The sequence below is a fragment of the Vespula vulgaris genome, chromosome 21 (genome assembly GCF_905475345.1).
Source record: "Vespula vulgaris chromosome 21, iyVesVulg1.1, whole genome shotgun sequence".
NCBI classification, from domain to species: Eukaryota; Metazoa; Arthropoda; class Insecta; order Hymenoptera; family Vespidae; genus Vespula; species Vespula vulgaris.
In genome coordinates, this window is record NC_066606.1 from 2,288,736 (window position 1) to 2,314,622 (window position 25,887).

Genomic DNA, 25,887 nt, shown 5'->3' on the forward strand with positions numbered 1-25,887 from the left:
ATTAAGAAATCGAAGCAATTTACACGCATCGTCTTACTTTAAGTATAGCGCAAGAGTCATGCGAAAATTAAATGTCTTTATATAATACGAAACAAGGTATTTTTTTTTTGCAAATATCTCTTGTAAAATGAATTCGGTCAATTTAATTCGTTTTTTGTTCTTCCTCTTTTCTTTCTTTCTTTCTTTCTTTCTTTTTTTTTGTTTTTTTTTTGCGCCAAAAAAAGAATTCATTTCTTCAATGCTTCAATGTTGCATTATTTTGAATATGAACTTATTTATAGAATTGTTACCTATCAACAATTCTCAATCATTTCTACTTTTGAACATACTTTTCGTGTACAGTCACAAGGTTTTGCCTTGTGCGATAGCACGTCGTCATCATAAAGTTGATTGGTCGTTCGAAAGTAACGCCATGTTACGTTGACCAATGAAAAGCTAAGCGATAGCAGGCGCGCGAGCACGATATCTTTTCAAAATGTACGCATTTCGATTTGTAGTTGTTTTTTCTTTCTTTTCTTTCTTTCTTTCTTTCTTTCTTTCTTTTTCCGTTTTTTTATTTTTATTTTTTTCTTCGTTCTTTTTCTTTCTTTTCGTTGTTATCTCTTATTACAATAATATTTCTCGCGTAAGATAGTGTGAGGGAACGATGAGGATGAGAATCATGGTATGAGAATCTCATGTCGAACGTACTTTTTAATGATGCTATGACGACGCGACCTTTCACTACAATCGCTGTATTGCTTTTAGGTCCGAGCGCAGTTACGGAACGATCCTCGTCGCGTACGTTTCAAATCTTATCGTAAATCTTTAATATTATACTTCATATTTCTTTTTTCTTTTTTCTTAACCCAAGTTCTGTGAATTTTTCTGTTTTTTTTTTTTTAGACGTGCTTTTATTTTTTACATCATTTTCTTTTCTTTTTTATTTTTACCACTGCAATATATTTTTTTCTTTTTGTTTGCTTGCTACTCATTCAATTGGATAAACGGAATAATTGATGAACGTGTCTGACTACATGTTAAATCCCATCACGAATATACTATATACTATACATATATATATGTGTGTATGTATGTTATATATGTATATACATATGTATATTTATTTTTAACTGATAGGATAAGAGAAAAACATTAATGATAAGCGTTCTTGTGAATAATATACAGAAAGACTATTACACAATCGATATTTGGCAACTTTTTATCAAAAATTTGTCTTCGTTCCGTAATCGGTTTAAAATGGTACGGCTTGTCGATATCAATATAGAAACGACAGTTTATCGATATATTTAAAAGCAGCGCCGTTTTTAAAGACGTATCAGAAAAAAACGCTAGAGACAATATTTGGATTATTTAGGCAATATAACAAAAAAAAAAAAAGAAGAAGATCGAGAAGAAATATCGTAGAAAGATCGAAACTTTTAACGATTAATATCGATCGCGTTTAATGTGAGAAAGAAACTAAGAGAGAAAGACAGAGAGAGTCATAATCAAAGAAAAAAATAAGATACGTTAGGAAGATGAAATAGAAAAATGTCTTAATAAGAATACCATTGAATGCCATCAGAACTCAAGAAGGGCATTCACAAGTTCGCTTGTACGTACGTTCGTTCGTTCGTTCAGTCGTGTATCGAAAAGTCAGTGAACTGTTCTCGGACTCTCTCGAGGAGAAGGATCGACGGGAGGAGGTGGTGATGGTGTTGGTATCGGTGGTGGTGGTGGTGGTGATGATGGTGGTGGTGGTGGTTGTGGCGGTGGTGGTGTTGTTACTTAACGCAAACCGATAGAAAGTCAGGGGATATAGTATCGTGCCAAATCGTCGTTAAAAACTCGCGTCATCGCCAAGGGAAAAAGACGAGAATCTGTGAAGCAAAAGAAACAAAAAAAAAAAAAAAAAAGAAGAGAGAGAGAAAAAAAAGAGACAGAAGAAAAAAAAATCAGAAAAAAATAAAGAAAAAAGTAATCGGAGAAGTTACGGGGGGGTATCAAAAACTCATTGACTTTTTTTTCTTTATGTGAGCGTTCCATGTGACGTTTTTCCATCGTCGTCTTTTATTGTATACTACGTCAGCTCGTCAGATATACACGATAAATGCCGAATTAATTCGTTCGCCGCGCGATTGTGGGAGTAAATGGTAACAGTACCCGATCGAAGCCACGTGCGGAAGGAACATAGGATTTCGGAAAAAGAAGTGTTCTTTTTCTAGGGAGGAAAGAAAATAAATAAAAAGAGAGAGAGAAAACGTTCCTTCGAACGAATAGAAAAGTGAGAATAAAAGTGCAAATAGTTCAAGAAGAATTTTATCCTCCTTTTTTTTTCTTTTTCTTTTTTCTTCCCCTCCTACCACCCTCTCTCTCTCTCTCTCTCTCTCTCTCTTTCTCTCTCTTTCTCTCTCTTTCTTTTTAGAAATTAGAATCATAGTTTTTTTTTTCTTTGGAACCCGATGCTCATCGGCGGAACAATGGACGGTCTCATCGAGATTTTCGTCTTCTGTGGGGTGCTTTACTACTTTTTCAATGTCAGGTAATAATATTATGATACTGCGTGCGATTAATTAATTCGAAAAAGAAATTGTAGTGCATTATGGTGACGTGTAGAACATTTTCCACTCTATAACTTTTAGAAATCGTATTCGTGTCGTATGATTCAAAAAATTTATTCTCGAAATGAAGGGTTTGATAAATCATATGTTTCATGGCAACATGAAATCGTTCGAATTAGAAACAAGAATGAAACTGATCACGTGTTTCCGCTTTCTTCTTTCCTTTCTCTTTCTCTCTCTCTCTCTCTCTCTCTCTCTCTCTCTCTCTTGCTCTCTCTCTCTCTCTCTCTCTCTCTCTCTCCCGCTTTTTTTTTCTTTTTTTCTTGAATTTCAAGACTAAACGCGGGAAATTTTCCAAACGGAAGAAAAAAAAGCAACTGTCTCGATTCAAGATTACAGTTTGTTAGTTTTGTATTCCGTTCTTCTCCTTTCTTCATTCCTTTATTTTCTTACTACAATCTGCGCGTAATCTTTATTTCCATGGACTTTGACGGTTATTGTTATGCGTCTTTTATCAGTCTTATCAATGTATTATTCTTAACAAATACAAAGTGTCCTATACGAATTGCGATTTATCTAATTTAAAATGATTTTTCTCGTTTATCCAATATATCATGGAGGGGATAATTTTTAACTTTCTTTTTTTTTCTATTACATATTACTCAAATAAAAATATTTCTAAAAAATTTCCGAATCTGGTATATGAAAATATTGATATATAATTATCTCGATAGATTCTATATTCCATTCTCGAGAGATTCAATAAAATATAATATCTTGTTTACATAAGTGTCATTCGATATTGAAAGGAAAAAAAAAACATTGCGCAGCCGAGTGTTCTTTTTCCGATTTGACGATTTCATGATTCTGCAACCGCATCATCTCAGCTAATAAATCCTTCTAGTTCCAAGGACTCTCTCTCTCTCTCTCTTTTTCTTTCTTTCTTTCTTTCTTTCTTTCTTTCTTTCTTTCTTACTTTATCTTGGAAATGAATTAATGACGTATTAACATTTTATAGATATCGATCATTTTTAGATCGTGTTAGAGTTTATTGAATAAAAACCATGATATGATTCCTCTTATATTACCCATAGATAAACTTCGGTAAAATGGCGATAATTATATTAATGAGATTAATATTAAATAACGAACGTTTGACTACTTTGATTTCTTTTTTCTCCCTATTTTTCCCCTCCTCCCACTTTTACGATTTATGATTACTAAGCATTATAGTAATAGTATAACTTGTTACTACGTGACAAAGGAAGTATGTACTCAATAATAATAATAATAATAATAATAATAATAATAATAGTAATAATACATTCGTGGTTTAATATCCATTAATGGGACGTTCAAAAATAGCAAGTATACTTAGGGATAATAAAATTTCATATAAATGTTTATCCAAAAAAATAAGTAAAAACGATAAAGATATCAGATACAGTTTAATCTTAACCCACTATAACCAAATTATTTTCTCGAATTGGAAATGAAAAATAATTTCAGGCAATATTTACTTGGATTTATTCTTTTTTTCTTTTTCTTTCTTTTTATTTTATTTTTTTTATTTTTTTTTTAATATAGAATATGTTGCCATTATGGAAAAATATTGTTTTCTATTAAAATAAAAATTAAAAAAAAAAAAAAAAGAGAGAAAATTAACCTTGAAGCGACCTTCACTAAGTCCATAACAACTCCAGTAAATAAAAAAAACATCGAATGTTATAATATTTTCCATTTTTATATTAGATATATATCTGTTTAATGAGAAAAATGTTTGTGTACATCGAGATAATAAATTTCTAATGTTATGTTTTGAAATATATATGAAATATATAAATATATATTAAAAAAAAGAATACTAAAAACTTTGTACATAAACCAACAGTTTTATAGCGATAAAATAAAATGAAATTCAAAGGAATAGGAATACATGCATGTGTACATATATATAGTTATGTACGTGACTTAAAAATAACATGACGTTACAAAAAGTTAATTCTATTCGTATTGCATTTGAATATGCATTTAAAAATCATAATAGAACTTATAATGCTGATACAATGAATTTTTTATTAACAAAGATGCATAATACGGCTATTATTCAAAAGTTAATGCGAAAATACTATTTTTCTTATAAGAAACGTAAAGCGTAAATAAGATTATTATCCCAAGATTATAATTTGTAATTATGAATAGAAACTTATTTCCGAATTATATAATTGTTGATTACGATTATGGTATTTTATCGGTTCGACAAAAGTCTACGATATTTTACGATCAATTTTTATATACGTATTATGCACTATGAGAAATTTATTTTTTATATGTTCTTTTATTTTGTATTTTTTTTAATTCTTTTTTGTTTTTTTCCTCCATATTTTTTTCTCATTTTCTTTTTCTTTTTTTTTTTACAGAGCTACAAATATGGTAGATGTACTTTTCATGCGTCTTCAAGAAGTTTATGAAAAATGGGAAAGCAGGGCCGATGTGAGACGAAATACCGAAGCAACTGCATCTCCATTTACTTTAGGCGGTATGATAAATACATATTTGAGGTGAATTATATAACTCGTTATGCGAAAGTATTGTAGAAAAGTGTTATTGTAAATTTTTGATAGAAGCAAAAAAGAAAAAGAAAAAAAGATTCAAATTTCAAAGATTTAAAACGAGTTACGTGACTCACACGTTATAATTAAATCGTTCTAATAATTTTCTTTCAATCGATTAAAATAAATATCGCATTACACGAAATTATTTACTGAAAAATAGAAACTTGATTGTAACATAAGAAAACATATTTTAGATCTTCGACGTGCCGGACAGCAGTATCAAAGGAAAAAATTTCATGATAGAGAACAAGCTAGGAGAATAAGAGAGAGCTCCTTGTACAGAATTAAGGAGTCCGAACCGCTAATACCGTTATTCGCACCGAAGACTTCGTTCTTGCATTATTGTTGCCGTAGTTGTACACCGTCGTCTAGAGTAAGTGATTTTTTCTTTTTTTTTTCTTTTATATATATATATTTATTTATTTATTTATATAAAATTGAGAAAAGTTACAGAATGTAGATATGTATATCCAGAGAGATCGCATTACTAATAGTATGACATGTTGGAAAAATAGTCAAGTTAGTCTTTCTCTCTCTCTCTCTCTTTTTCTCGATCTCTCTCTCTCTCTCTCTTTCTCTCTCTCTCTGTGGATAGGAGATCGCATTTATTACGTCGCTATACTATAAATACGCTTTGCTCGAGACGTATGGTTGTCGCATATTTAATCGCGTATATTTCGAATTTTCTGTTTGATTTTTACTAAAGATCTGATTATCATAGTTTTATGGTATATAACATATATTTCATGGTACAACTTATTACACGTGTGATTGTACTTCGATAAATATGAGGATCATATATGTATTTATCTTAAATATCTAATTGAAAATATTATTTATTTTATTTTGACAGTTTTAAAAATCTGTTATTTACCTATATTAGGCAAATTAAGAGTTTAGTTAAACGATATTTTTATTATATTAATTTCAAAGTATTTGCAAGGAGTATTTTAAAATTATGTAATCGTAAAATAGTAACATCAAAATCTGTAATTGTTCTAGCATATAACAATTTATAAATTTTACGTTTTTCTAAATGTTCTTCAATAATTGAGATTGTTTGGTAGTAATATCCTGTAATGATAAAAGAAAACAGCAGAAAATGTGTGTTTATATATAATTTGTAATTTCTCTTTTTCTCACTTTCTTTCTCTCTTTTTATAAGAGTAGAAAAATCGTAATATTATTAAAACATGTATGAAGAACAACATGGATTTCTATCACGCTGGTTTCGCATCGTGGTAATTCATAATTATGCAAAAAGTGTAAGTTATCTAATATGAGAGTTTTATGCAAGTTTAAATGCAATACTTAATAACAGTATTTTTTTTTTAATTTTTAAAGCAAAAACTGAATATAAATGGAAGCAATTTAAATAAATTTTTAAACAATATAATTCAATAATATTATGATGTGTATATATATCTCCTCATATATTTATTGTTTTAGAAATATTTTATCATTAATTCGTTTTCTATAACTTCCTTTATAGGATTCTTTAGTCAATACGGTTAACAACCAACAGCCATTTGGTGTGAATATATTGATGGTAGATTCTGGTCCTGGATTATTTTCTAAACTTTTTTGTCATTTGTCTTATGTTTACAATTTTAAGACATATTATTATCCAAGATTAACAGAGACAGTAAGTAATATTCATATATTTTTTTAATTTGTTAAGAAAGATTTGATTCAGAAATAATAAATAACATTTCTTTTAGGTATTGAACGATGAGAGATTAAAGGAAGCTATCAAATTAGCTGCTTGGGAAACAGCTAGTAATGATGGCTCTAATGAAAAGCAGGCCATGACGAAGGCTAAAGATAGAGCTAAAACAATACTTTTACAGATGGAAAGCAGAATTAGTAATACACTACTTAAGATTACTGCGTGGGTTCTTTACAAATTATTACCTTGTTTCATACAATCAGCTGTTCTTCTACCATCACAAATAGAAATATTGAAAAAGGCAAACGATTCTGGTTTACCTTTAATTTTTCTACCTCTACATCGTAGTCATTTGGATTATGTTATGATAAGTTTTATTCTTCTTATGCATAATATCAGAAATCCATTGATAGCAGCTGGTGATAATTTAAAAATTCCTATTTTTGGGTATGTTCTACTTTTCTGACGTGTACGTGCGTGTTAATGAAAAATATTTATAAATAAGAATTATTTAAATTTCAAATAGGTGGCTTCTTAGAGGTTTAGGTGCTTTCTTTATAAAACGCCGTATTGACCCATCTGCAGGTCGTAAAGATGTTCTTTATCGCGCTATTCTTCATACATATATTATGGAAAGCCTTCGAGCTGGCCATAATATAGAATTTTTTGTGGAAGGTGGTAGAACAAGAACTGGTAAACCATGCATGCCAAAAGGTGGCATCCTAAGTGTAATTGTAGATGCCTATATGGATGGTACAATTGAGGATGCTTTAGTAATACCAATTTCAATGAACTATGAACGTCTAGTCGATGGAAATTTTGTGAGAGAACAATTAGGACAACCCAAAAAAATGGAAACATTTGGATCAACGATAAAAGCTATATGGTCTACATTAATGGGAAATTATGGCATTGTCAAAATTGATTTTTGTCAACCATTTTCACTTAGAGTAAGCAAAAGATATTAAATCTAATAATTTTCTATACATTTTATACAAATGTTTAAAAATTTATAAATTTATTTGTTACTAGGAAATGTTGAAGTCATTTCAGGCACAACAAAATAAATTAAGTGTAAAAAATCCAATAGAAAAAAAGATTCTCAAGTACACAATGTCTAATTCATCTTTATATGGAACAGATTTCGTAGTAGAAGAACATCGTCAATTAGTTGATAACATTGCGCGTCATGTTGTATATGGTATGTAAAATAATTATATGTAAATTGTTGTTGATAAACATTTCAATTGAGGTTGATTAGTAATGATTAATTTATTTTTCAGATTGCTCAAAATCTACTCCTATTATGTCAACAAATGTTGTTGCTTGTTTACTGTTAAATAAATTCAGAGATGGATGTACATTAGACAAATTGGTGGAATCATTTGATGTAATCAGAAGAGAATTTGAATGGAAACACGTGGATATGGCATTTTCTGGCGAAAGCATTGACATTATAAATCACGCAGTTAGGAACATAAAATTATTTCTTCTCTGAAAATTAAATTAATGAGAATAGAGAAATATGTAAATTTCTCATTTCCAGTTGGATATCTTGGGCCCAGGATTAGTTAAGCAACAACGACAAGAAATAACAGAAGCTGTGGATGGACAGCTTATCAAATCAAATGTCATTGCAATTCGTCCTGTATCGATATTACCAAATGTAATCGAATTATCATATTACAGCAATTCTATGCTACCTCATTACATTATGGAGAGTGCTATAGGTAAGAACATATTTCATCCCAAGTCCATATTATTTTCTCACCTATATTTATATTTTCAGTAACAGCTTTGTATGCTGAATTGCAGTCTCGAAAAGAAAATCCAATAATTTCTAAAAACAATATAATATTCCTCCAAGATGTTTTGGTTAAGAGAACACTTAAACTTTGTGATATATTAAGATATGAATTTATTTTTTGCAAACCATGTCAAGACCTTGAGGACTTCATTATAACAACTATAGAAGAGCTTTCATATACAGGAATAATTTCTTTAAACGAGGTAAATTTATATAAAATTTGAGATATTATCTTATTATAATGAAAATTACACTGTAGGAAAATTATATGGAAGAAGAAATATGGAGCAGAAGATATGCACAAAATTTTGATGATAGTTCAGATGAAGAATATTCTAACAGAAATCGTATAAGGAATATTCAATACAAGGTAAAGAAATTTGGTTTCGTTTTAATATAAAAATATTAATCTACTGATATTAACTTGTTTTTTATAGTCCATTTTACTTTTCAGCTTAACTTAGATCCGGAAAACTCTACGCGTATGGAATTTTTACATACACTGTTACGCCCATTAATTGATACATATACATTGAGTGCGTTTACTTTGAGAAAATTAGTGGGAAGATCTTTATCTGAAAGGGATTTGCTTCATGAAGTTTTAAGTGAAATAAAAACAAATTTGGACCGTGGTATCGTTAGTTATGGTAAATAATATTTAATAAAAATCTACTTGTGCAATAACAAAATTTTCATTTAGTTACAAAACTTTATGTTGTTATTTCAGGTGAAAGTTTATGTGTTGATCCTATTAAGAATTCTTTTAAACTTTTTGAAAAGTGGAATATCTTAGAATGTCTTCTTCAAGAAAATATTAAAATATTTTATTTAAAATTAGACTATGATACAGATGCAGCTATAAAACCATTTTATCAAGATATAGCAGCGTTTAAATGGACCAGAAATACGGAGTGATTTCTTTTCATATTACAAGACAAAATTATATAAAATATTGTATATAGTTTTTCTAAGCCGTGAAGTATATTTTGTAAGACTTTTTAGATGATATTCTGTAAATTTATAAAAAAAGATGTCAAAAATCCTCGCATGATATATATACGAAGTTAATAGTTAGTACTTTCTTATTAAAATATGTTTGTACAGTTTCAAGGTTTACTGCGCGAAGCTTAATATATATATATATGTGTGTATGTATATGTGTATGTATATATATATATGAGCTTTCACTGTATCATAGCAAATGCGTGTCAAACTCGTAATGTGATATTATGTTACTGAATATCGATTTATAATTACTTCATTGATAAAAATGCTATTATTTTATTTTGTTTAAATCTCATTCAAATTTATTTTTTATGAATAAAATAACAAAGAAAATAACTCAAAAAGACGAGTAAAATTAAAATATAAATGAAAATAAGAAAAAATTGATTCTAATAAAAAAATTAAAATTTGATAGCTGATGCCATTGGATAAGTTCGTCTTAAACCCAGACACTTTTCTCTATCTATGAACAACGCATCTACTTTGGATTTTAAATCTGTTTCTAAATTAGCTCTTGTAGACAATAATTGCTGATGTTGAGCTTCAAAAGTTTGTAATTTCAAGTTCATATCATGTATCATTGCGTTTATTGTTTCTACTTCTTTCACCATTCTGCAAAAATGACATAAAACAAAATGATAAAAAGTTTAGAATATAAAATAAATCAAAAAATATATTTCACAGTTACATCAACAAACCTAAGTTGAGCATAGTCTTTACATGATTCAGCTTCAGGTCTATGTGATCTGGCTTCAAGGCGTGTATGTGCGACTTTTAAAGCACTACTTTTATCTGCAATTGCTTTCTGCATCAATTGTAGATTTTTTTCAATATAGAAAAGTTCTTCTTGAATCTATATTACGTAAACAGATATGTTTTATTAATTATTATAAAAACAAAACATTTCATATATAAAAGTAATACAAATGGTGTGATACAAATGTGTAATCATTAAATTTATTAGAACAAAGATGGAGCAATACTGAGTTCTATTTATTCCAAATAAAAATAAATTAATTCGTAATTTCAATCATAAATAATATAACTATTGAAAAAGCAGTATAATATAATTAAGATTTGCTTATAAATGCATATAAAGTTTACTTTGTATAAATGTGACTGCACTTTCCCCTTTGCTTCTAGCATCTCTGCTGCTCTTCTGCCTAATGCATTATTAGTTTCACCCCAGGCTTCCCACATGTCATGCCCAACTCCATTTATAGCACTCTCGATGTTATTTCGAAGTTGATTAGACTTTGATCTCTCAGATTGGGATTTTTTGACTGTATTATTTGATGCTTCTGCCCATGACTCTGCTTCTGTGACACTGAATGAAAACTCAGTCATTTATAAGACTCGAAGGAACATTGGTACAGATACAGATAATCTTTTTATAACTACCTAGAATCGTATTTTTCAATACCACCATAATATTGTAAGCCACGACTAAAATTGTTTAACTGATGACACATAGTATCAATGCCAAGTGCAACTTCTTTATTTCTTATATCAATTTCTAATTGATTTTGTACTGCTCTGCCATCAGAAAGCTAAAAATAAAATACAAGAGATGCTAATTAATTTATGAATGTAAAAAATAAGATACATTACACACTAAATAGTCGTTATTATGTACTTGGTTTATACATTTTTCTGTAAATTGTTCTAAATTCTTCTGACAATTTCTTACAGTTTCAACTTCTTTAAGAAGTGCATTTTCAGCCTGATCGTGTACTAAATCATTACCTATTGATATTTTAAATAATAATGGAATTCAATATAAAAGAATTATACATATTAATTAATAGAGGTAAATTATATTATTAACGATATAATATCATGAACCTGTCCGAGATTCGCGATAATAGAGACATTCTTGAGCTATGTGTAATTGTCCTTCAAGATTTTGAATTGTTTGCTGTAAATTCCGACGACAATCTTGCATTTTTCCATTTTCGATTATTAATCTTTGTAATTCTGAATTTACTTCATTTCGCCAAAATGAAGTATCTGTAATTCTTTCACCTAATTTACGTCCTGTATCCATTTGCCCTTCTTGTACTCTTTCATCTGCTTCTCTATACAAATATCATTATGTAATGTACAAATAATAAAGATTCAATAGTATTAACTTGTATTATTTTACTCTTATTTTACCGCATGAGTCGTGCAGTATCCTTTCGTAAGTTCTCTGAATGATTTCTATTAGCATTTGCTTCATTATAAAGTCTGATTTGATTCTGTACCCAATCATATGGAGTATATCTTGTGTATAATGCAGTACGTGCTGCATGAGAAGGATTTCTATCAAAGCCGGTTACTAGATTTGGAAATTTCATGGCTTCTGTTGCCATACCGCCTGGCATATAGCACGCATCCACAAGTTGATTTGTTATAGGTTGCTCAGGTCTAAGAATATTAGAAATTTTAAGAAACTTTTAAAAGATATTTACGTATGTTAAAAATATAATATAAACATATATAACATCTTACAAGGGTGATGCTTCTATAATTTCATAACCCAATGTTGGTCTCCAAGGATGTGGACGGGGTGTTTTGTAAAATTCTCCAACTCTGACCGGAATTGGTGGTCCAGCAATTTGTTCCATGCAAGGAAGTACTCCCACCGTGCTCCATGGTTGAAGTTGCTACAATAACAGTAATTTACATATAATACAATATAAAGGTATTATAATAAAAATTACAATTTATTTACGGGTAATACATACAGAATAAAATATAGTTTCTTTCTTGTCATTTCCTGTCTTCGTATTATTCATGATGATTGACAAAGTAAATTAAATATATTTATAATTTATATATGTATATATTTATAATATTAATACTATAAAAAAATTTGATATCATATAAGAAGTGCATTTATTAGAACAGCATTTCTATAGCCTTCCTTCTTGATTTACGCATACATGTGCATATATATTATGCAAAGATATAATATGCAATTAATATTCGTCAACTTCGTAAGATAATTAATTATCTTATTAAATACTTATATCTTCAAATTATGATAAAATTAAGGTGTAATTTTGTTTGAAATCCGGAAATGGGTGTGTGACGTATCACGTGTCTTGTCACATGATCGAGATTCGAGATTCCGGTCAGGTGCTCGATTGCCTTCTGCTAAGAATCATAGATAGTTGGTATTCGCCTCGCTCGTTCGATCCAACAGTGTTAATCAAATTGTTTTTTCAGAAGAATTTATTATCATGACAGTACCACGTCGTATCTTAATTTTAACTTTTTTAATTATAGTATTGTGTAATATTTTTACGGCAAGATGTAATATTTTTTCGGGTGATGCAGTACCTGTATTATTATGGGGTAGCTCACCCGAGTTTGATTTTCGTCCAAGTGCAGTTAATCCACTTTCGAAAACCTCTCAAGCGGAATTTAATCAAATTTTGAATAGTAAAACGGATAACTTGCAACCACCACTTCTTGTTTTTGTGAAAGATAGTTTATGTGTTGAAGATCTCACGCAACACAAAGAAGTCAGTGGCTTTTGATAATTTAATGCTATACAGTATAATTATAAGATATTAATTCAATTGATTGACATTTAAGGATCTTCGACAAGTGACAAACAGAAGTTTATTGGCATACTTACCTGCAGTTGAAAATCCCCTTTCTGTATTCGAAGATTTTCCTTCATATAATCGAAGTTATGATGATAATATAGACTCTGTATCAGATAGCCAGTTGGTAATTAAGCCAATCACAACTTTAGATGCTATTTCTGAAATATATAGAAGTATCAAAGATTCTAGTCCAAATTTAATTGCCGCACTTACTGGAAGATCTTGCAGTTATAGTCGTTCTGAACGCATAAGAAGAGCAACCGTAGACAATAATTCTGATACATATAAAACTAAAGATTTTAATCCAAATGCTTCAGTTATGATATACAGTTGTAATATAAGTAAGAATTCTAACGAGTTCATTGTTAGAGGAGAAAAAGTGCTTTTATATGGAAGTCAGCTTCCATCTATAAAGGTAAATTTATTATTCTATTATTTGTTACTTTATATAATTAAGCAATAATTATGATAATACTTTTATTACAGATTAAAGACATGGATTTCAAAAATCTTTCCAGTATAACTTCGTGTAAAGAAATTTTGGATCAATTTAACAATATTAATTTAACTTTAACATTTAATGGAATTGATAATAACATGGAAGAGGTAGTCCTTGACTTTAATATTAAAAATCCATCATCTGGGTATTATTCTATGAAAAGTGTAATTTATAAACCAAATAATGCGAATCCTGAGGTTTTAACGTCTAAACAAGATATAGTATTTCCATTTAATTTTTCTTATCATTGCTCAAATGAAATAATATTTTCTGAAAATACTACTATATTAAAAATCCCAAATATGCAAATACAAATTGATGCTAAGAGATTTGGAGATGCATATGATTGTGTTAATTTTACTACAATTCCGATTTGGACAGGAATTTTTGTTACTGCCATGTTAGGTTCGATTATGATTTGGGCAATCATAATGATTATGGATATTCGTACTATGGATAGATTTGATGATCCAAAAGGTAAAACTATTACTATTTCTGCTCTAGAATGAGATTAAATATAATGAATAAGATATTTATATAATATGAGTCGTAAGTAAATATGTGTTAGGATATATTAAAAACATAAAAGTGTATCATAATGTACTATTGCATCATTATGATTTAATATCCTTATATGCAAAACTTTGTCTATGAAAAATTATATACAAACTGTGTTTCATATATTTATCTAGTGTTAGCAAAATTAAAATGTAAACGAAATTTATCTTACAGAAATCTATATACCATTCCATTTATATAATAATATATCATTTATAATATTTATATTTCTAATGATAATGAATAATAATATTTGAAAAACATAATTATGAACATTATATATCAGATAAAAAAGATCTGTAAATTATTAAATAAAAAAATATAATTTATAGCTTGTTTCAAGTAATATGAAATACGTTGCACAGTGATAGTGAACTTTCTGAAGATTTGTCATAGACTGCATATTTACATATTTTTGTTACATATATTAATGAACAATCTAATATCTTGTAAAATAAATTATGTCTTGTTGAAATTTCAAATTTCCAACAAAATTGTTAGTAATCTATAAAGTATTTTAGTGTAAAATGTTGTTTATTTGTACAATTTTCTTTATCATAAATGACTTTTATTTGATTAGAAAAATATAAAATATATACGTATATATAATAATAAAGTCATTAAATTGCAATATTACGAAATACATGTAGGAGCATGAACTCCATGTATTACCATAAATACCATTGAAAATGGCGGTAGAATAATAATTTGAGTAGGATTTACAATTATAGGATGGAAAGGTGGTAATTTACCATCATTTTGTAGTTTCAATATTTCTCCATTCATTCTTAAGTTCCTAGAAATAAGTAATAAATAATTATTAAGATTATTAGTATAATTTGAACTAGCAACTATTATACCTCTGTATATATATATATGTATGTATGTATAATATGTGTGTATATATATATATATTGTAAAAATTCTTCATTTTTATTTTTAATTTAATTAATTACCATAAGTTATTGTTAAAATTTAGAAATTGTATAAAAAAACATAATAAATATACTTAATATTGTCGAACCTCGATAACTTGAATCTTAAGAGAAAAACTAAAATTATAGAGGTATCATTTTACCAAAGTTTTCAAGTAAAAAAGTCGAAAACGAACAAAAATTCGGCTTACAAAAGCTTTTGTACATGAATTTGTATTTTTATTTTAATTATAGAGGTTTGAAGAAAAATAAATTCAACATTCTGAGATCAATCATGCATATACATTTTCTCTATAATTTTGTTTTTGTATTTGAAAATTCGTCAGGAAAGTATGCTAAGAAATTTCGAATTTATTGGTAATGTATTTTATTTCGATTTGTATTGTTTCGATTACTTTCATCTTTTGAGTAAGAGTCAATACTTTAGGATTTCGACTTGCGGAAGTGTTGCGGAGCGGAGCGAAATTTTGAGAAGAAAATTCTATTATTATAGAAATATTTGAATTATAGAGGTTCGATTGTATTATTATTAAATCATATCTAAAGGACAATTATAGAGAATTTGATATTTTCTAAAATTAAAATAGTATTTGCATGCATACCTTGAGGTCAGATGATCAGATGTTAGACTATATAGAAAAATTTTTACGTTTTTATTTAGTCTGTGAAAGATTCCTTGAATTATTATTTTTGCAGAAGATTTATCTAGATTCATTCCATATACAGTAATAGCAGGAACACGATTTATCAAAGATGCTTCTGGAGTACAATGAGCATAAATTCTAATATATTCAGAAGATTTTGGTGATGTTATCTTTAATACTTTCTCAGATACAAATTGTTTGTATATCACACTAATCCACCAATCTGGATTTGGTAAAAGATCTGGACCAATCATAGCATAATTTCCACCAAATAAGGATTGTCTTATAACAACATTTACACCTGTTTTAGCACTGTAACCTAATTTATCTAACCATAAAAATCCTGCAATATATCTATCTGATAAACCTGGTGCTCCTCCGCCATATGCTGAACTGGTTTCAGCTGTAAATTATTTTGTTTAATTTATTATATTTCATTTGGTATCAAGATATACTAAGTAGTTTAAACAACATACACAACCACATAGAAATGGATTTTCTTGATTTTTTAATAGTCTTTAACATGCTTTCAATTTGCATTGGCAAATAGTAGAATGTTAAAGGATTTATAAAATCATTAACTTGAGCTTCATGTCCATTCAGATAATACTGATGCCAAGTAACATAATTTATACTATCTTTATCCTTTTCCAAAAATACTTCTGCATAAGATTGACCTTTATTCGAATCTCCAATATGATTTACTTCTGGTCCAACAAGAAAGCTTTTTTGGTAACCTACTTTATTTAATAGATTTCGAAGTTGATAGTAATCTTTTGCAAGTTGCTCTGCTGTTATTGTTCTATTAAATACATGATGGAATGAATTTGGTTCTGCAATTTATAAATATAATAGATTTGTTCGATTATGTTTTTTTTTTATTTTATATAAAATAGAATATAAAAATTGATATTGATATCACCATTTCCTAATTGCCAATCTAGATTCATTTTGGATCCTTTTGCAAATAAAATAATATCTTGAGCATTTGTATCATCCCAGGTACCATTTGGATATCTAATTAACACGTTCAAATCAAAAAGCATCCTTAATTGGGATTGTATTGTAAATTTGTATAACAATTCAAAATCCGTATTAGTAATAGTAAAATTACTAATATCTTGACCATCAATGGGACTTATTATTCGTGCAGATGTTGTATGAGTCTGAATTAATTACGAATACATTTGAATATAAATAAATTGCGGGTACGTGCGTTTGTGTATATATACATTCACAGATTGTGTTAATTTGAATGTAAATTTATGCAAAAAAAAAAAAAACAAACCTGGTTAAAAAATAAGCAATCCGCGGATGTCCCTCCAATCCTAATGAACGCAGGATTTAAATGTCGCGCCAAATTAATAAATCTTTCGTCCGCGATGGGAAGTTCTTCCATGTTCCTTAGCAGGGAGGTATCAAGTCCAAACGATAAAAATTTTTTAGATGTTTGCATAAATGTTTGATCCGTATGAAGGTAAAATATGGAAACTTTGCTTGTATCATATTGATTGAAATTCCAAAATGAAAATACTATTAAAGCCGAACAAAAGCCAAGTACAATCACATTAAGGACGGTCCGTGTTGTTGTTGTGTCTATAAGCATTAATTACAAGTTATCTCATCAAAAGTACAATTTACTTATATATAATATTCTTTTCAAGTAAAGCTTATTAAAAAGTAAGAATTTATTGTAAATAAAATTTAATCCTTTTTATCCTCATTAAAATGAATACATTGTAAAATTCCTAATAAAGTTGCGATTCTACGATACATAATTATTAATTAAAATAATAAAAATCCATATTTTATGAATCATTTGTATGTATGTGTCTGTGTGTATATGTAAATAGTATGAAATTTGAAGTTAGAAATAATGACTTTTTACGTAAAAATATTTACTAATATAAAACTTACTTTGATGGGTACGTATGTTATTTAGATTTTGATATTGATTTTTATTCCAATCATTACTCACGAAGTAATTCATTGCCATAGTCATGCTTAAAATAATTGTTAATTATATTAGATATTAAAAGTTTATATCGGTAAAAATAGACTTGCAGTTACATTAACTGCTAATGATGAATGGTATAAAACGATTATGGCGCCATCATTCGTTTCGACCGCGATTGTTTAAACATGATTAATTTTTTTTTGTAATTATAAATTAATTATTCATTTTTATTCTTTAAGATAGTAACATTATGATCTTGTTTTGAGTAATGAGCCTTTTCATTTCTTGCTTTTAATTTTCCTGAAATATATAATTTTTTAGTACAATTATATTCGTCTTCCCCTATTGACCTATATTTGTTTATATAAATCAAAACATATTAGTAAATTGTAACTAAATTTTTGATTACTATATATTACTTATAATTAATAAGCAAAGAAAAAAAATTAAAAATTTTTTAATCTAAAAAATCTTTTAATCTAATTATAAGTTATATAGAATATTAAAGACTTTATAATTAAAGATCGATTTTTATATGTTTTATTACGATTTCGATAAGCTAAACTGTATCTACGCTTGTGTCTTCCAACTAATTTATGCTTTGATTCTGTATTACTTAATTCATCCTCTGCCCAAAATTGTAAGTCTGTATCATCTGATATAGGAGGTGTAGGTACTGAAGGCTTTAAATTATATATGTATATATATATATATATTTACAATGTTTATTGTTTCACTTAAAATTTTTGTCTTGTATTTATTTTCTTCTTAACTTACAGCTTCTCCAGAAGTACACAAGTATTCTTTATTAAGATTTAATTGCGACATTAATAGAATTGTTTTTCTTACAAGAGACACATAATTAGTATAACCTTTGCCATCTTTAAAATGATATATCATATTTTTTTTACCCATACAGGTATAACGACCCATTATTTAAAGCAATTTTTGCTATACATTTTATTTATTGTATATTAATTATTTGTACTTGTCATGTTTCAATATACTAATGAATTTACAATTTATGCACACATAGTTTTTATTGACATACAAAATAATTTAAAAAAAATTATATGAGCTGTTTACTTCTTTCTTTTTTTTGTTTTTGTTTTAGTAGTTAATCTTATATCTTTGAATAAGATGGAGAAGAACCTATATTATTTATAAATATATATATATATTTTTTTTTGATGTAATAATATATTTAAATTGAAATACTGAACTAATATTTAATTTATGATAATATCTTGGATGATAAACTTTCAGATTTACGTCAAATTCATTTTAATTCATTTAATTGCAACATAAAATTAATTCATTTTAAATTGCAATGTAAAAAATTTCTATAATACAAAAAATAAGATAATCTTTTTTTAACAAAAATAATCTTTTTCTAATAAAAATAAGATTAATTTTTTTTCTTAAGTCTAATCATTTTCTGATTTTCTACGCTTTTTAGAGCGAGGACTATCAGTGTCATGTGGACTTGGAGTAATATGACTTCTTTTTCTTTTTACACTACTTTCACTAGCTTCGCTACTGCTACTTGCTGCAGTTCTTGTTTCTCTACGAAACGTCCCTTCTCCTGTTACTTGAACTAAAATCTAAAGACCATGTTCATAAAACATTATTGATATAGTGTTTAATATAATTTAAATATATTTAATAGTAATTTTTGTTATTTTTTAATATTTACCTGCATATGTTGTAAACATTCTTCTTGCATAGAAACTGCCATTTTATATATGAAAGTATCATGTTTGTTATACATAATAGCATTTTGAAACATAAGCATAACATCTCGTTGGAAGTGTGTAGTTGATCTGATTGTCCCATTGTCTATATTTTTTTTTATAGTAGAAAGATCCATAGGTCGAAAAATAACAGAATGATATCCAGGTGCCTGATCTTCTGTAATAGGTCTTAAGAATACAGATGCATATTTATGTGTAGCTAATCGATTATAAACTAACATAACTGCTTTCTTCCATGCTCTGTAATCAGCACCTTCTCCAGTGCTTTCATTTTCTGTTTCACTATCTACAGCAATAGTTTGTTTTTTTGAATATGTTTTCATAGCACGTCCACCGCTTAATTTGCTTAAAGAAGATTCTTCTTCGTCTAATTCTGCAGTTTCTTCTCCTGCACTGACAATAGACTCTGTAGTAATTTCTTTTTTTATAGTTGGTTCAATTTCTATACATTTTTTATTGACATCTTTTTCTTCTTTTATTTGGAGCTCATCCTTTATTAGAACTTTCTCTTCAATAAAAGAATCTGTAGTTTCTAGAGTCTCTTCTACTTTTATTTCTTGTTTTATAATTTGAGACAAATTTTCTGTCTGTTTCGTGTCAAATACATTTTCGGAGTTAATCTCTACAGATTCCACTCCTGTATGAATAACTTCTTCTGATGTGATGTCTTGACATGATTCTACAGCTATAGTCGATTCTTCTATTTCCTCTTCTTTTATTTCAATACCAGGTAAAGTTGAGCTGACTGTATCTTCTGAAAAATCTTTTGTATCTTCTTTTTTATATTCATCTGTATAAATTTCTAAAGTATCTTCTGTAGTTACATCTTGTGATTTTACGGATAATTCATCTGTTACTTCAATAATAGTTTTTTCTTTTATTAAAATAATTGGTTCCTCTTTATACGATTCTAATGATTCTGTACTTTCTACTGTATTCTCAATAACTTGTTCTTCTGTTATTTTTTTCTTATTTTCTATACTATGAGAGCTCTCATCGTCTTCTAAAATTAAACTAATATCTTGTGACTTTTCTGTGTCTTCAGTACTTGGCACATCATTTGTTACTTCTGAGGAAACACTGGCAGCTTCAGCAGATGGTACATCTTGCTGCTCTCCAGTGATTTTTGCAAGGTGTAATTCTAATTGATCTAATTCCAAACATTCTTTATTTTCTATTTCTTCAGAAGGTTCTTTTTGTTCCTTTGTATTGTCACAAGATTCTTCTTTTTCAGATATAATCATTTCTTCTTCTTCTACCTCATCCATTTCTTCTTCAATAGTACCTTCACCACTTTCTTTTACATCAGGTGTCTTTGAATCACTTTCTTCTGTTTCTACATTTGATACTGAATCTAAAATATCAAGATCTTCAATGATTTGTTTTTCCTCCACCGTTGTATTCGTTTTATTATTATCTTCAATATTATTTTCTACTTCTGGAGCAACTTCTTCATTTGGAATTACTCTGTCATCATAAGTATTTGCTTCTGATTTTTCTTCTTCTTGGGAATTAGATACAGTTTCTGATATTTCTGCAATGATAACTTTTGATTCTGATGGTTCTATGGCAACTGTTCCTATAATCTCTGCAATATTAGAAGTACTAGAATCTATTTCTTCAATAGCCATTTCTTCACTGTGTGGAGAATCAGAGAGTGAAACAGCTTCATCAACATCTCTAGGCTCTGGACGTTCAGGTATCTGTGGAATGTCCTGAGATTGAGGAATACTAATACTATTAATTACCGTATTTGTATTAACAGAATCTAAAGTTTGTGGACTGCCTGTTATCTCTTCTTTTATTAATTCCTCTATATCTCCAATAATTTCATTTATTTCATCCTTGTCTATCATTATATCTTTTCTAATTACGTCATCTATGTGATCTATTATTTGAACCATACTTTCTGATACTGGTATATTTGTTGTAGTAGGGATTGTAAGTGTTGCAGGTGGTACAGTTACTTCATTTTGAATAGGTGTTTGAGAAACTGGATTTTGAAGATTATGAACCTCTGTAGAAATAGTTTGTTGTGATACTATAGTTGAAGGTACCTGCAAATTTGGTAGTGGACCTCTTTGAGCATTTGCAGGCATTTCTAATAACATTGAAAGTGTTGGTGCACCAACTGATGGTCTTTCAGGAATAACATTTGTAATTGGAGTTGGTACCAATTGATGCATAGAAGAAGATACACTTTGCGTCATTTGTGAATTTGGTATTTTAGGACTAGATCCAAGAAGACTGGTAATAGTAGGAGAACTTATCTGTGCAGTTGATGTTGATGTTTGTATCTGAGTTGTTGGACTAGGAGACTTTAATAAACTTGTCAATAATGGAGAACGACCACCTCTTCCTTTCTTTTCATCATCTTCCATTGAAATATCAGATGATTCTGGTAATTCTGCAGGTGTTTCTATTACTTTACGTTGATTTCTAACAGGGACATTTTGTGAAACCATTATTTCTTGCTTTTGCTGTCGTTTTACAAGCCAAGCAGAATGTGCTCTTGCTTTTTGTTCTTGTTCACGTTCTTCTTGCTCTATAGCATGCCACATTTTTTGTAATTTTTCTTCTGTTATAGAACCTGATTTTAATAGGTTTACTTCTGTTTTAAGCTGTTGGTACTCATCTCTTTGAAAAGCTAATATTTGACCTAATTCTGCTATTCTTTCTTGTGTTAATCTTCTAACAATAGATTCTCCTGTAGTTTCTCCACTTTCTCTTTTTTTCCGTTTTGGAGTGTCTGCATTTTCCAAAAGATATGCATATTGTATTGCACAAGATTTTTGAGAAAACCAATCAGGTGGTCGTAATGCTTCCTTTTCTACGAAAGGTTTTAAAGAACGTGATACGCTCATCCAGTTTTGATCTCCAGATTTTAATACACTTGATGCTAAACAAAGTTGTTCGCGAGTACTCCATGTATCACATGATATGCGTTTAAATTTCAGTCCTGAAAATTGACATTAATAAATTATTTTGTTATAAAAAATTTACATAGAAAAATATTAGGTTAGAAAATTTAATAACAACTTAATTTTTATTTTAGTAAATTAATAAGTAACAGTAACATTTAACCAAATTTGTATCTCATTTAAATGACGCCATACAAAAAGATGTTATGTTATTGTAAAAATATCAAACGTTTATTATTATAATAAAATGTTAACCTTAAAATAGTAATCTTTAATTTTTACACGAATAAAGATTTGTCATATAAACTTACTATCTTGCACCGACGTCATTTTGTTTAAATAAAATATTGTGTCATTAGTCTGCTTGCAATCATTAATTATTTTGATCACATTTAAATATAATAATTAAAGCTTTTCTTCATTATAACTGTGCAGTCACCGTTATGTTATTAAAACTCACAATCATTGAACGAAAATAATGGAATGCACGGAATTGGGAAGGGTTCGTAAATACATCAGTATTTTAACAATTTGAGGAATAATTCTGTTATATATAATAATAAAAAGTATATTTTCAAGAAGAATATTTTGTTTTTATACGTTTTTTAAGAAGACTAAAATTGCATGGGATGATATATAATAAATATAACCAAAATAATATCATAACTGGAAACGTTTAATATGGAAACTTAATCCGGCTTAATAGGAGTTTCCAATGCAACCCAATTGTATTACTTAAACATTTGAAAATAGGAATACGCGGAATTGAACCGTGATGGTAAAAGCAAAAGAAACTGTCAAAGTATGTTGTGGTCATATATGTCAATATTAAATTGTTCGCGATCAAGTTTAGTCTCTTAGAAATATAATAAAACGCTAATGAATACACGCGGAGCATGTAAAATGAAAGAAATATTAACACACATAGTATAGTTATTACATAAACCATCACGAATTTATCGTACTACTGACTGCATTGGTGTGTATTACGTGTCTTGTTATAAATTTAATATTACTATTTTATTCAAATACATAGAAATGATTAATCGAAGGCGCACAAATAATTTCACATATGTTAGTTCATGTGTGAAATATATGATATTTACGCTCAACTTTGTATTCTGGGTAAGTGAACATTATTATATCCTCGATCAGTATTTTGTCAAATTGATATATACAAATGATGCAATATGCAAAATTGAATATAATTTTATATTTTGATTATGACAGTTATTTGGTGGTCTTTTAATTGGGGTGGGTCTGTATGCCTTTGTTGATAAATGGCAAGCAACTGGTTCCGTAAGAGTGGAAAATGTATATGATGTAATATTGAATATCTCACTTGTAATGGTAATAGCTGGAGGAGTTGTGTTCGTTGTCAGTTTTGCTGGATGTGTCGGTGCGCTTCGTGAAAATACCTGCTTACTTAAATTTGTTAGTATCATAGAAAATTAATTTATACTTTATCTTATTATATATTGTATCTTATATCAAAATATTACAGTATTCGTTATGCCTGTTGATTTTCTTCCTCCTTGAAATGGGTGTTGCAATAGTTGGTTTTGTATTTCCACATACATTACAATCCTTACTAGAAGAATCTTTTACTGAAAAAATTATTCAAACATATAGAGAAGATCCAGATTTGCAGAATTTTATTGATTTTGGACAACAAGAGGTAAGTATTTCTTTTAATATTATTTGAAATAAAAATAATAAAAGTTTAAAATCATGTCTATTTTTTTATAGTTCAAATGCTGTGGTTTAAGTCAAGCTGGGTATATGGATTGGGGCAAAAATGAATATTTTAATTGTTCTAGTCCTAGTGTTGAACATTGTGGTGTACCATTTTCTTGCTGCATAAATGCTACAGATATAAGTGTAAATTTTTTAATTTCATCAATGAAAAATTATACAAAAATATATTTATATATATTCAATATTATTATTTGCAGAGCGGACTCGTAAATATAATGTGTGGATACAAAGACAAAGTCTTAACTCTTCCTGTATCTGAAGCAAGTAAAAAAGTCTGGACCAGTGGTTGTATTGAAATTGTTCGTAATTGGGCAGAACGCAATTTATATACGATAGCAGGCATTGCTCTTGGCATAGCTCTTAGTCAGTTATTTGTTATTTATCTAGCGAAGACTTTAGAAGGTCAAATTGAATTACAAAGGTCTCGTTGGCATTCCTGAGCTTGACTTCAGGCCACCTACCGCTACTCCATTCATTCTCCAGTAAGCAGGCAGGTGGCCAGCAACTATACACAAGGCCAGAATGCTAAAGCAAAAGCATATGTTCGACTGACATTGCTTATTATATTTGCAATCTCATTATACATAGTGTGCATTTTATTTCTGATAAAATTCATTCTTTACTATTTTCATTTGTACTTAGGCAAACAAAATTTTTTTACTTAATATCATGAGAGGAAATTTGCATTCTTTTTATAATTCTTTTACTTCCATCATACTTATCATTATCTTTAAATACATTCATTTTCTAGCTTAGAAACACCTGGCCATTGTATCCAAATAGACTCCAGTCTTCTTTTAATACTAAATTGATATTTTAATACTAAGTGTATAAACGTCCGATATATTTACATATCCATATACCTTTTTTTTAGTATTAAGTCTGGTCTATATATGCAGACCACATCTTGATGTGTTCAAAGAAACTAAATGAGATTTATGTTATGGCTACTTGTGTATAGCCAAATTGGATATAATCTTTATCTTAACTCAAATTTCTTGAAAATAATTTTTTATAATACTTCAAATGTGATCTTTGACAACCATGTGAGGTGAAATGATGAAAATATTTTTTACATAGATAGCCATTTTTTTTTAGATAATATTATTTCATTTATAAAAAATTAAAGACAAATAACTAAGAGATAAATAATTTAATTTAATACTGTTTGTATTAATATATTATACATTTATTATGCAAACATTTACTCGAAATATTTTTATGTCTAACAGCACCTGCAAAATACGCACATTGCTTAAGTTACTAATTCATTAATTTTTTAAATATTTGTAATGTTATGATATAGGATCATCAATAAGAATAAGAAGATATTATATCTTTAATTTGTTAATTTATATGTTCTTTTTTAATATGGTGCACATTAATTACACCTATGAGCAGAAGAACATCCAGTGCCAAAATCAGAATATTGTCTTACATTTTTCTTTAAAACAAATTTGACAATAATCTGGTATGAATGATTTGTTTATCCAGTAGGTATAAAGTGGATTTACTGTGTCTTTTTATCAATAATAAATGTAAAACTGATATATAAAACCTTCTAATTTGTAATAAACAAATATTATTCTAATATAATATCCTTGCCATCATCAACATGACATA

The 25,887-nt window shown here is 28.4% G+C and overlaps 6 protein-coding genes across 10 annotated transcripts; 3 read left to right on the top strand and 3 right to left on the bottom strand.

Moving 5' to 3' along the window:
* Nucleotides 1-840: 840 nt before the first annotated feature.
* LOC127071267 (glycerol-3-phosphate acyltransferase 1, mitochondrial) lies at nucleotides 841-9,918 on the top strand. 5 transcript variants are annotated; one of them, XM_051010346.1, is made up of 14 exons: nucleotides 844-2,266; nucleotides 2,408-2,524; nucleotides 4,964-5,082; nucleotides 5,353-5,531; nucleotides 6,651-6,803; nucleotides 6,880-7,274; nucleotides 7,354-7,777; nucleotides 7,860-8,028; nucleotides 8,111-8,295; nucleotides 8,374-8,557; nucleotides 8,617-8,837; nucleotides 8,894-9,004; nucleotides 9,089-9,281; nucleotides 9,362-9,918. In XM_051010346.1, the coding sequence occupies exons 2-14, from the start codon at nucleotides 2,445-2,447 to the stop codon at nucleotides 9,547-9,549; spliced, it is 2,601 nt and encodes an 866-aa protein (XP_050866303.1). In that variant the 5' UTR covers nucleotides 844-2,266; nucleotides 2,408-2,444; the 3' UTR covers nucleotides 9,550-9,918. The 5 variants fall into 5 exon arrangements, with proteins under 5 accessions (XP_050866304.1, XP_050866303.1, XP_050866307.1 ...); XM_051010347.1 differs by having other exon boundaries at nucleotides 841-2,524; nucleotides 8,770-8,837; XM_051010350.1 differs by lacking the exons at nucleotides 844-2,266; nucleotides 2,408-2,524; nucleotides 4,964-5,082; nucleotides 5,353-5,531 and adding an exon at nucleotides 5,678-5,907.
* Nucleotides 9,919-10,040: 122 nt separating this feature from the next.
* On the bottom strand, nucleotides 10,041-12,761 carry LOC127071278 (tektin-3-like). The gene is made up of 9 exons (XM_051010372.1): nucleotides 12,369-12,761; nucleotides 12,133-12,287; nucleotides 11,797-12,048; nucleotides 11,485-11,717; nucleotides 11,276-11,385; nucleotides 11,041-11,189; nucleotides 10,744-10,966; nucleotides 10,338-10,492; nucleotides 10,041-10,251 (listed from the first exon to the last, which is right to left on the bottom strand). Exons 1-9 carry the CDS (start codon nucleotides 12,417-12,419, stop codon nucleotides 10,041-10,043), a joined length of 1,539 nt encoding a protein of 512 aa, XP_050866329.1. The 5' UTR covers nucleotides 12,420-12,761.
* Nucleotides 12,759-15,781, top strand: LOC127071284 (V-type proton ATPase subunit S1). The gene is made up of 3 exons (XM_051010380.1): nucleotides 12,759-13,151; nucleotides 13,225-13,653; nucleotides 13,725-15,781. The coding sequence occupies exons 1-3, from the start codon at nucleotides 12,867-12,869 to the stop codon at nucleotides 14,244-14,246; spliced, it is 1,236 nt and encodes a 411-aa protein (XP_050866337.1). The 5' UTR covers nucleotides 12,759-12,866; the 3' UTR covers nucleotides 14,247-15,781.
* Nucleotides 14,826-18,403, bottom strand: LOC127071276 (heparanase-like). The gene is made up of 6 exons (XM_051010371.1): nucleotides 17,792-18,403; nucleotides 17,163-17,470; nucleotides 16,797-17,040; nucleotides 16,351-16,707; nucleotides 15,833-16,277; nucleotides 14,826-15,091 (listed from the first exon to the last, which is right to left on the bottom strand). Exons 1-6 carry the CDS (start codon nucleotides 17,874-17,876, stop codon nucleotides 14,929-14,931), a joined length of 1,602 nt encoding a protein of 533 aa, XP_050866328.1. The 5' UTR covers nucleotides 17,877-18,403; the 3' UTR covers nucleotides 14,826-14,928.
* Nucleotides 18,404-18,540: 137 nt separating this feature from the next.
* LOC127071266 (bromodomain-containing protein 8) lies at nucleotides 18,541-22,985 on the bottom strand. Its single transcript, XM_051010345.1, has 3 exons — nucleotides 22,818-22,985; nucleotides 19,528-22,544; nucleotides 18,541-19,435 (listed from the first exon to the last, which is right to left on the bottom strand). The coding sequence occupies exons 1-3, from the start codon at nucleotides 22,834-22,836 to the stop codon at nucleotides 19,259-19,261; spliced, it is 3,213 nt and encodes a 1,070-aa protein (XP_050866302.1). The 5' UTR covers nucleotides 22,837-22,985; the 3' UTR covers nucleotides 18,541-19,258.
* Nucleotides 22,986-23,257: 272 nt separating this feature from the next.
* Nucleotides 23,258-25,844, top strand: LOC127071290 (tetraspanin-33-like). Its single transcript, XM_051010390.1, has 5 exons — nucleotides 23,258-23,631; nucleotides 23,737-23,940; nucleotides 24,011-24,184; nucleotides 24,256-24,387; nucleotides 24,462-25,844. Exons 1-5 carry the CDS (start codon nucleotides 23,545-23,547, stop codon nucleotides 24,702-24,704), a joined length of 840 nt encoding a protein of 279 aa, XP_050866347.1. The 5' UTR covers nucleotides 23,258-23,544; the 3' UTR covers nucleotides 24,705-25,844.
* Nucleotides 25,845-25,887: the final 43 nt, after the last annotated feature.

Bases quoted from the DNA above. Each gene is read 5' to 3' on its own strand.
- LOC127071267 (XM_051010346.1), top strand. From the start codon at position 2,445: ATGCTCATCGGCGGAACAATGGACGGTCTCATCGAGATTTTCGTCTTC. The intron at 5,532-6,650 runs GTAAGTGATTTT...CTTCCTTTATAG, and splicing joins GTTGTACACCGTCGTCTAGA to GATTCTTTAGTCAATACGGT. The intron at 8,558-8,616 runs GTAAGAACATAT...TTATATTTTCAG, and splicing joins CATTATGGAGAGTGCTATAG to TAACAGCTTTGTATGCTGAA.
- LOC127071278 (XM_051010372.1), bottom strand. From the start codon at position 12,419: ATGAATAATACGAAGACAGGAAATGACAAGAAAGAAACTATATTTTAT. The intron at 12,049-12,132 runs GTAAGATGTTAT...TAATATTCTTAG, and splicing joins ATTATAGAAGCATCACCCTT to ACCTGAGCAACCTATAACAA. The intron at 10,967-11,040 runs GTAGTTATAAAA...GTTTTCATTCAG, and splicing joins ATTGAAAAATACGATTCTAG to TGTCACAGAAGCAGAGTCAT.
- LOC127071284 (XM_051010380.1), top strand. From the start codon at position 12,867: ATGACAGTACCACGTCGTATCTTAATTTTAACTTTTTTAATTATAGTA. The intron at 13,152-13,224 runs GTCAGTGGCTTT...TTGACATTTAAG, and splicing joins ATCTCACGCAACACAAAGAA to GATCTTCGACAAGTGACAAA. The intron at 13,654-13,724 runs GTAAATTTATTA...CTTTTATTACAG, and splicing joins GTCAGCTTCCATCTATAAAG to ATTAAAGACATGGATTTCAA.
- LOC127071276 (XM_051010371.1), bottom strand. From the start codon at position 17,876: ATGACTATGGCAATGAATTACTTCGTGAGTAATGATTGGAATAAAAAT. The intron at 17,471-17,791 runs GTAAGTTTTATA...TAATGCTTATAG, and splicing joins TAACATACGTACCCATCAAA to ACACAACAACAACACGGACC. The intron at 16,278-16,350 runs GTATGTTGTTTA...AATAATTTACAG, and splicing joins ATCCATTTCTATGTGGTTGT to CTGAAACCAGTTCAGCATAT.
- LOC127071266 (XM_051010345.1), bottom strand. The intron at 19,436-19,527 runs GTAAATATTAAA...CATGGTCTTTAG, and splicing joins AATGTTTACAACATATGCAG to ATTTTAGTTCAAGTAACAGG.
- LOC127071290 (XM_051010390.1), top strand. From the start codon at position 23,545: ATGATTAATCGAAGGCGCACAAATAATTTCACATATGTTAGTTCATGT. The intron at 23,941-24,010 runs GTTAGTATCATA...AAAATATTACAG, and splicing joins ATACCTGCTTACTTAAATTT to TATTCGTTATGCCTGTTGAT. The intron at 24,185-24,255 runs GTAAGTATTTCT...ATTTTTTTATAG, and splicing joins TTGATTTTGGACAACAAGAG to TTCAAATGCTGTGGTTTAAG.